Source organism: Pleurodeles waltl, chromosome 3_1, assembly GCF_031143425.1.
Source record: "Pleurodeles waltl isolate 20211129_DDA chromosome 3_1, aPleWal1.hap1.20221129, whole genome shotgun sequence".
NCBI lineage: Eukaryota > Metazoa > Chordata > Amphibia > Caudata > Salamandridae > Pleurodeles > Pleurodeles waltl.
Window position 1 is genome coordinate 1,990,874,540 of NC_090440.1, and position 10,136 is coordinate 1,990,884,675.

The 10,136-nt window shown below is 44.2% G+C and overlaps 1 protein-coding gene across 1 annotated transcript in view; it reads left to right on the forward strand.

Annotated features, from left to right (window-relative positions):
• The window catches only part of PPM1E (protein phosphatase, Mg2+/Mn2+ dependent 1E), a 725,707-nt gene extending 716,469 nt beyond the window's left edge, over positions 1 to 9,238 (forward strand). Inside the window, exons 6-7 of the mRNA XM_069226399.1 lie at positions 115 to 208; positions 6,221 to 9,238. Of these exons, the coding sequence (XP_069082500.1) occupies positions 115 to 208; positions 6,221 to 7,278 (1,152 nt within the window). The 3' untranslated portion in view covers positions 7,279 to 9,238. The remainder of the gene's footprint in view (positions 1 to 114; positions 209 to 6,220) is intronic.
• The last annotated feature ends 898 nt before the right edge of the window (positions 9,239 to 10,136 follow it).

The following is a 10,136-nucleotide window of genomic DNA, read 5'->3' on the forward strand; positions in this document are numbered from 1 at the left end:
CACTAAAGGTGCTAAGGATAGTAGTTCACTTACCCAAGCTCAGCACTTATTGAAAACATAAACAAGCACACCCATACACACATTATTTAAATGATTAATATTGTTTTTCCACAGGATGAGAAGCAGCGCATCGAAGCACTTGGAGGCTGCGTGGTTTGGTTTGGCGCCTGGAGAGTTAACGGGAGTCTTTCGGTCTCAAGAGCCATCGGTAGGCAAAATATTAAATTATCATTTTACTTAAGTGCAATGATTAACTTCTGCAGAATACATGTCCTCTCATAATGAAGCCCATCACTAGTTGATGACTAAGATGACGGATTCTTAGACAGAAAATGAATCGAGAATCAAAGAGAGAAAACACCAAAAGCAATAGTAACACTTCAATGCACATTTATTATTAATTCACACAACACAGCAGTGGTAGCTGGTGACAATTGAAAGTGGTAGGGCGTAAAAGTTGGGTATGACTTTTATGTAGGGAGTGAAGCGAGCAAGCCTAATGGACAAACGTGGGATCTGGGGTGGGTCTTCCTCCCAAGACAAAATTGAAAAAAATGGACAAATGGTGCATTTGATAGCAAATTAATTTAGTGAGAAGCAGTGCAAATGTAGAGCCTTGAAATATTAAACACATTAAAAACTGCCCCAAATCTTACTGCAATAATAAGTTCAACAGTTATTTTAATGTGCAAATTGTACAGGGTGACAACTTCAGGCCCTTAAAAGTGTGTGCTTGCCCAGTGTCTTCCACTGCATGGAGCATCAGCTTTGGAAGAAAATGTTCTAACCAGGCATCAGGAAGCACCCACAGCTGCGAGGACGATTTTGAAACTTTGGGGCATATATATGAGCCCTTTCAGGCGCTGTTGCATCACTTTTTTGTGACGGTACGGTGGTGCAAACCTTGAAATCATATCTATGAGACAAAGCAAAGCCACTTTATGTGGTTTTGAATGGCCTCATAGATATGGAGTAAGGTAAGGCAACGCAAATCGATGCGTTGCCTTACTTTGCGCAAGGGAGGCATGCTACGGCCGTTGCGGTGGGTGTTCCCATGCAACACCCATAGATTCTGATGCATCCCCGTTTTTACAAGACATTTTAAACCTGGGGATGCGCCAAAACCTTATGTTCCCCCAAGGGAGGCGCAACACGGAGAAATATCTTTATTTCTCCTTGTTTTAAAATCTTTGTATATGTGCTGCATCCTACATCACACATAGAGGAAAAAAAGTGTCTCCAGATTGTTTTTGTGCAGGAAGGAGCTCCTTCCTGCACAAGAACAATCCTGCCTACAGTGCAGACACCCTTGAATGACGGTGCAAGGGTTCCTGTGTTAGCGCTTGGCAGCCAAAATTATGCAAACGCCATGGGAAAGAACAGGAATGCGCAGTATTGTATTGATACAGTGCATTCCTGCCCTCTTATGCTGGATAGCACAGCAGGGTGACTTGCTATGTTGCCGTCCACCAAAAGCCCATAAATCTGGGCCCTTGTTTCACCACAAAGCCTATTTTGTCCTGTCTCTCTCCCCTCATAGTTGCATATCTCAGAGGTCTATTTTTGTTGGTCTCTGGGCTGCATATATTTGAGAATGTCACACAGTGCAGCGAGTAACCCTGCTGCACTACTTGACAGTTAAAAAGCAGGTGTGTTCCTGACTTTTCTCCCTTTGGTGGTGCACAATGGGCTGCCTAGGGCCAATGTAGGCACCCGTGTCTCCGTTGTATGCAGGGATGTTTTTGCGCCGGAAGGGACTCCTACCTGCACAAAAACATTTCTGGGAGGCATATTCCTCTTTCTATGTGTCCTGCAGAATGCAGCACACAAAGAAAGAGGAACAAACGAGGAGAAATAGAGAAACCTCTCCTCGTACGCCTCCCCAGAGGTGACGTAATATTATTGTACATCCTCATGTTTACAAGGTCTTTTAATTCTGGTGATGCGTCACAATTCATTGGAGTTGCGTGGGAACACCCGAACAGCGACCATGAAAGCGCTGCCCTAGCACAGATTAAGGCAACATAATGATTTGTGCTGTGTTGTCTTACTCCAGATATTTCAGTCAGTGGCTTTGCGTGGCTTCAAACATCTGACTTAAGGTTTGCTACATTCTAGCACCACGTTGCGTGGCAAACGAGTGACACAAACCGGGTCATAAATATGACCCTGGGTGTTGGTCTCTGGGGAAAGTTGCTCCCCTGAGGCCAGGAAGGCGTTGAGAGAAACCACTCTGACGTCTACTTGAATTGTGGAGCTAAAAGGTTTTTCACCAGAGACCCTCATGTGCTCGGTATCTAAGGCCTACTCGTCATGAGAATATTGTTTTTGTTTCCTTAATAATAACTGAGTTACATTTGTGTGTTGTTTGCAACAGGTTTGATTTATCTTCTGTCAGGGCTTGTTGAGGTCTAGATGAAGGTTAATATATTTTAATAAATGAAAACCACTGAATATTATAGAGGATGTATTTTTTCTTTCACATCATTGCAGGTAAACAAAGAAGTATTAAGATACGCAAACATTTTTGAGTTGATTCAAAGTCTTTCTTGTATACCTGTAGGCAGAATGCCAGAGGTTATAGCATTACAGACTTTCTGTGAAAGAGTTTATCTACTACTCCTGTTATAATTCTAGATTTCAAGAAGACTGGTAAGATCAGGATTAATAAAAAATAAGTAGATCTTGTTTTTATATAGCAATTACCATAGTGTTTGCTATTTTTCTTATGCCAAATATCCTCTAGAGGTCGTTCATTAAAGTACCAGTATGAGAGATTGGGGGGCATATTTATACTCAGTTTGCGCCGAATTTGCGTCGTTTTTTTCGACGTAAATTCGACGCAAAACTAATTCCATATTTATACTTTGCCGTTAGACGCGTCTAGCGCCAAAGTTCATGGAGTTAGCGTCATTTTTTTGCCTGAACACCTTCCTTGCGTTAATGAGATGCAAGGTAGGCGTTCCCGTCTAAAAAAATGACTCCCAGGCATGTGCGTGGTATTTATACTCCCGGGCAAAAATGACGCCCGGGAGTGGGCGGGGCAAAAAACCCCGCATTTGCGCCTCTTTTTAACGCCTGGGTCAGGGCAGGCGTTAAGGGACCTGTGGGATCAGAATGAGCCCAGAGGTGCCCCCCCCCTGCCCCCAGGGACACCCCCTGCCACCCTTGCCCACCCCAGGAGGACACCCAAGGATGGAGGGACCCACCCCAGGGACATTAAGGTAAGTTCAGGTAAGTATTTATTTATTTGTTTGTGGCATAGGGGGGCCTGAATTGTGCCCCCCACATGCCACTATGCCCAATGACCATGCCCAGGGGACAGGAGTCCCCTGGGCATGGCCATTGGGCAAGGGGGCATGACTCCTGTCTTTGCTTAGACAGGAGTCATGTTAATGGGGGTTGGGCGTCGTAAAAAAATGGCGCAAATCGGGTTAAGGCGATTTTTTTGCCTCAGCCTGACGGCCAAACGCCATTTTTCCCTACGCCGGCGCTGCCTGGTGTACGTGTTTTTTTTCACACACACCAGGCAGCGCCGGTCGGCTAACGCCGGCTAACGCCATTCAATAAATGCGGCGCCCGCATGGCGCTTCAGAATGGCGTTAGAAGGCGCAACATTTTTTGACGCAAAACTGCGTTAGCGCAGTTTTGCGTCAAAAAGTATAAATATGGCCCTGAATGTGATCTGCAGGTTACCCAATATAATCACAATCAGCGCTTAACTCATGACATGGAGTAAGGGTTCCGTTTAGAATTAATGAAGCAAGGTACACATTGCAGGGGCTGATTTATAAACTCTATTGGTCTCCACTGTGGATGGCAGTATACCGAATCTGCAGCAGTATAATCGAGTTCTCAACTAGGCATGTACGCCTATTTTTAATATTTGAAGCAACACAGCGCAGCAAGCAGAACTACTGTAGTGAGTGAAAGGGTGAGAGCAAGAAAGCTCCGTATTTAAAAAAAGGTATGGAGTATTTTTTTCTCTCTGCTTGCACTGGCGCACTGTGTGCTGTCTAGACTCGAATACGGTCCACCAGTTTCAAAGTCAGCAGCTCTGGTCGTTGCACCACATCCTCTCCCACAGAGAGAACGTTTTCAAACTTCATATCCAAGCTAGCCACTGGTCTTTTATACCAATGCTGTTGACTTCTGAGCTGTGAATAGGACGTTTATGTCTACCATTGTATCTGTTTTGTACTAGAAGTGTCCCCTTCCAGTTCAAAATAATATGCTTTGACACAATTTAATATGTTTCCCATTTTTTATGTGTGATGCACAAATGAAAAGTTGGAAATGTTTTGAGAAAAGAAAAGTTTTCTCAAACATTAAACTTGCCCCAAGTAACACATTAATTTTGGTGCAAAATCCTAGATAACTTTTATAGTATGCAGGGCTCTTCTTCAAAATCCATGGGTGGTGCATGGAAATACCCAGGTACCACTATGGGATGCCTCCTTAATGCAAAGCAGGCCATGGGCACTGGCACAAGCAAGGAAAATGACCCCTTTGACTGCTGTTGGGGTAGTAAAATACAGCAATCATTAGGGTTGATTGGGTTCCTCGGGGATCTAGGCATCACTGCCACTGCACATGCTGCACCAATAGTACCTATGCCCACTGAGCATATTTGCATTACTTTTGGGGCTACTTCCAGCACCAACAAAGTCTGGCTTATCAAGAGTCAGCGCCATTTTATGTCAATTTGTGTGTCTTTAGACTGGTAGAAAGGGCCAGATGTACCTAAAAAGTGCTTTGCGATTTCCTAATACGTTCCGATGGGCCATTTGCAACCGTAAAAGAGCTTCCTACATCTGGACCAAAGTCTTGATAAATCTGTTCCTACGTATAATAAACTCATTAGATACTTGGGGGCATAGTTACAATCTTTTGATGCAGGGCAGTGCGGCAAGCCTTCTTGCTGCGCTGCCCTGTGTCAAAAGAAAAGGGCAGGAATGTGCCATATCTATAAGACAGTGGTTCCCAAACTTTTTCGATCCCCGGCTCCTTTGACCTATTGGCCGTGTTGGCCACGGCTCCCCATTATGTTACTTTTTTTTGGCGGGTGGGGGAACGTAATCCCAGCCTGTACCTGTACCTACACTATTTACAGTTTGACTTCTTAATTCTCTCGTTCAGGTTCCTGAAAACCATTTATTTTAAACTATTTCTTTTCTTTTGTCATAGGGATATTATTAATGGTACTCTGGCGCCCTCCGCTGGTCACAATAATTAATGCAGGGGGTTTTGTTTCCAAAACCACGGTGAAAAGCTACCGATTAAAAGCACCTCCGAGTGGTTTCCAGACTGTGTGCGGCGCCCCTGGCTAATTTTGACGGCGCACCAAGGAGCCGCGGCGCACAGTTTGGGAACCACTGCTATAAGATATGGCATATTCCTGTCCTTTTCTCCTGCGCTGGAGCACAATTGGCTGCCATGTGCCAACGCAGGCACCCTTGCACCATGGTGCAAGGGTGTCTGCCTTTCAGGGATGATTATTTTTGTGCAGGAAGCGACACCTTCCTGCACAAAAACTATCACAGGAGGTGTTTTCTTCTTCTGCACCACACATAGAAAAAGGAAACAATTTGGAGAAATAAAGGTATTTTGTTGCACCTCCCTTACGCCTTCCCTGGGGAGGTGTAGGCTTTTGATGCATTCCCAGGTTTACAAAATCTTGTAAATCTGGGAATACATCAAAATCCATGGGTGTTGTGTGCAAACACCCACGCCAACACCCACTTTGATGCAAAGTAAGGCAACACAGCGACTTGCGCTGCTTTGCCCTACTCCATATCTACAAGGCCATGAAAAGTCACCCAAAGTAGCTTTGCGTGGCCTTGTAGATATGGGCCTGCAGCCTGCGCTACCAGTGCGTCACAAAAAGTGATGCACCGGTGGCGCAAGCCACTAGTAAATGAGCCCCCTGGTATTTATTATTTCATGTAATAACAGTAAAAGAATACCAAACAACAATCTGTGTTTTCATTTGGATGAGACACCATTCTTGCATCTACATATTGAGAGTTATAAATTATGCATGTTCATTTGTCTTAATTTCACGTAAGGTTCTTGGCCACAGAATAGTCACCTGGTATAAAGATAGTATACCTTATATTTCAATGGATATTAGCTCTTAAAAGGTTCAGCTCGTATAATAATTGTATTGTTGCATTAGATGACAATGTTGATTCTAACATAGTTGTTTTAAATTTTGTAGGTGATGCAGAGCACAAGCCGTATATTTGCGGAGAAGCGGACTCTACCTCTGTAGTCCTGGATGGGTCTGAAGACTACCTCATTCTAGCCTGTGATGGCTTTTATGACACAGTGAGCCCTGATGAAGCCGTGAAGGTTGTGTCTGACCACCTTAAAGAGAACAATGGGGATAGCAGCATGGTTGCACACAAGTTAGTAGCATCGGCCCGAGATGCAGGATCTAGTGACAATATCACAGTCATTGTGGTTTTTCTCAAGGATATGAATACTATGGAAAATGTCAGTCAGGAGTCCAACTGGACAGAGAACTCTTTTGAAGGAGGTCAAGAGGACAATGGAGATGATAAGGAGAACCATGGGGACTGCAAAGCATCAAGGCCCCTGCATCAGTGTTCTGCTCCTGCAGATCTGGGTTACGATGACCGAGAAAATTCTTTCACGGATAGAACTAGTCTAAATCTAGGGCCAGATGTGAATCTCATCGAAGGCCCAGGCTATCTAGATCTAATGCATGCTGGTGCAAGCAAGCTCCGGAGTGCCAAATGTTTGCCATCCATCCAAGTGTTTTCTTCTGATACACCAAAGAAAGTTAATTTGGTTAACAAAATCCTAAAGGCACAAACACCAGAGAGCTCATTAGTAAATGCACAGGGAAGTGTCAGAGAAATGTTTGAAAAACAGAGTTTGTGTCATATTTATACAATGAAACGTTCACCTTCGCTCTGTTGGGGTTTGCCATATGAACACTTTGAAACCATGGGGAAACGTGTCTGCGATTTTCCCCTAGTGCATTTGTATTATCCAAAGAGGCGACGAGGAACTAAGGCCAAACCAAAGTTACAAGCACTTCTCTTTGTTCAAGGGCCCTCCCATAATACAGGATCCAGGCTCTCTAGGTTTGTCCGGAGTGGTGCTCAGAACAAGGTGTTGGTAAGAAGCAGTAGGCTGCGGAGGCAAGACAGTCCTAAAAGGTCTTGTGAGAAAGCTTCAGTGGTTCCCCTTCAGAAACAGAGCAGCTGTATACCTTCATCAGATTCCCACAGGAGTTGTAAAAAGTAGAACCGATGTCTCGTGTTATATACTGTAGTGCTTTAGTAAACTAGGTTATATAATCACTGACTTAATCAGAATCTCCATGATTCTTCCTAGAAACAAGGTGGGCATTCGGAATAACACTGTATGGATCCTACAAAGCTAACATCTATTTTATATGTAAATAGACAGGGCAATTCCTTGAAAGACTTTCACATTAGAGTATGGCCATCTCTAGAAATTCCTGGTAGTACCTGTAGGTCATGTAGGCTCAAGAGAAGAAAAATTGCATTTTGCAGTAAAACAAGAAATCTAGTAAAAGCGCAGAAGCCAACAGAGAACATTTATTTTCAGTGTTTTGTTAATAAATTTGTCTCAGCCAAAAATACACCCAGTATTAGCGAGTCTGCTGGCCTGTTGGTATGACTAGCCAACCTCTGAAATTACAGTAGTTCACAGTTAGTTGGTGGTGGAGAAAGGTTACTCTGATCAGATGACAGTCTTTACCGACCTTGGTGGAGAAGGGCGGAGTTACCCTGCTTAAATGATAGCCTTTGCCTACCCTTTGCCATTGGTTGACGGGCCATACAGCACACCAAGGAAGTATGGTAAGGGCATGTCTGATGTTATGGAGTTCAGCTCATTTCCCACCCAAGCTATTGAACGCTTAACTTGTTCCCTGTGCATTACTGAGTCTGCATCAGCTAATGGCAGTGCACTAATCAGTGAATCACACCAGTGGAAATAAAGAGGTATTTAAAAAAGTCATAAAAAGTATGAATTTCATGCAGTAGGCACTCGGCAGTAATGATAACCCCTTGCGCCACTCTTGCACTGTTGCAAATATTTTTTAACATTTAAGAAATATATTTTGTCCTTGATCATTTAGATTTTCAAGAGATGGTTTTAGACCTGCTAAGTATTAACACTGCCATACATTACAATTGAATTGTGTTTCGCTGTGAGACCTCGGTGGCAGAAGATCTTACGATGCCCACAAATTCTCATATTATTGACTCAAACGAAAGTTGCAGCGATGCAACTGAGCTTTCTGGGCATAGCCTGCCCGGGGTTGGAATTCCTGGGGAGAAAAATATTATTTAACAAGCAAATCCGCAAAGCCCTTAAAACGTGGATGCTTCCTCAATTACATCTTAAACTTTACCAGCGTGGTAATATAAATATTTGTGGCCCCTAGATGATTTGCTTATCCAGTTCAACACGAAAGCTAAGGCGGGTCTTGAGCTATGCATAAGAGAGTAATTGCAAGTTTTATTCCCAGGTGCATAGGAAAAGCACTCACAACAGGTACGCAAATGTCTGTCCCTTATGAGCAGCCAATGTAACTTATAACAAGCTCACTTTTCCATAGATATAAGTGTAGATACACTATTACAAAGAGGTAACCAAACTAGCGCAGCATGATAGCGTTTTTACTATGCTAATCCTTTATGGTTGATAACTGCTTTGGCCCAGGCATGCTCTAGCCTATGCACTAGGCAACCCAGTGGTTAACTCTTCATTAGATAACTCAGAATAATCTGTTTCCATTTGGTATTTGTTTTAACCAAAACGGTGCTCAGGTGAACAAGAACAACCAACAACAACCCAGCTTGACTTCTGGATAACAGTCAGTTAAAACATTGGGATAGATTTACTAATGTTTCATGCAAAGTAACGCACCAAGGCCCATATTTATACTTTTTTAGCACGGCATTTGCGTCATTTTCTGATTCAAAAACGGCGCAAACTTACAAAATATAATTGGGGCATATTTAACTCCGTTTTTTTCGACGCAAATCTAACTCCATATTTATACTTTGGCGTTAGACGCGTCTAGCGCCAAAGTTCATGGAGTTAGCGTCATTTTTTTGCGTGAACACCTTCCTTGCGTTAATGATATGCAAGGTAGACGTTCCCGTCTTAAAAAATGACTCCGATGCATATGCGTCGAATTTATACTCCCGGGCAAAAATGACGCCCGGGAGTGGGCGGGTCTAAAAAACCCACATTAGCGCCGGATTTTAGCGCCTGGGTCAGAGCAGGCGTTAAGGGACCTGTGGGCTCAGAATGAGCCCAGAGGTGCCCTCCCCTGCCCCCAGTGACACCCCCTGCCACCCTTGCCCACCCCAGGAGGACACCCAAGGATGGAGGGACCCACCCCAGGGACATTAAGGTAAGTCCAGGTAAGTATTTTTTTAAAAAAAATTTTGTGGCATAGGGGGGCCTGATTTGTGCCCCCCTACATGCCACTATGCCCAGTGCCCATGCCCAGGGGACAGAAGTCCCCTGGGCATGGCCATTGGGCAAGGGGGCATGACTCCTGTCTTTGCTAAGACAGGAGTCATTTCAATGGGGGATGGGCGTCGTAAAAAAATGGCGCAAATCGGGTTGTGGCAATTTTTTTGCCTCAGCCTGACTTGCACCATTTGTGGACGCCCATACGCCATTTTCCCCCTACGCCGGCGCTGCCTGGTGTACGTCGTTTTTTTTAACACACACCAGACAGCGCCGGCGGCTAACGCCGGCTAACGTCATTGAATAAATACGGCGCCCGCATGGCGCTTCAGAATGGCGTTAGCCGGCGCTAAATTTTTTGGCGCAAAACTGCGTTAGCGCAGTTTTGCGTCAAAAAGTATAAATATGGCCCAATTGTGTTTTGTAACTTTGCACCGCTTTGTCATAAAAAAATTACGCAAATGCGGTGCTAAAAAAGTATAAATATGGGCCCAAGTTGCTCCACTGCGTTGTTTGAAAGGAGAGAGCTGAAATGTGCCACATTGCTAGAGAAACGGCGTTGTCCACCTTTTTCCCACCACTGGGGCACCTGTGGATGCCTAGCTACAATGCAAGCACCCTTGCGTCAGGCTGCCTGATTTGCTGTT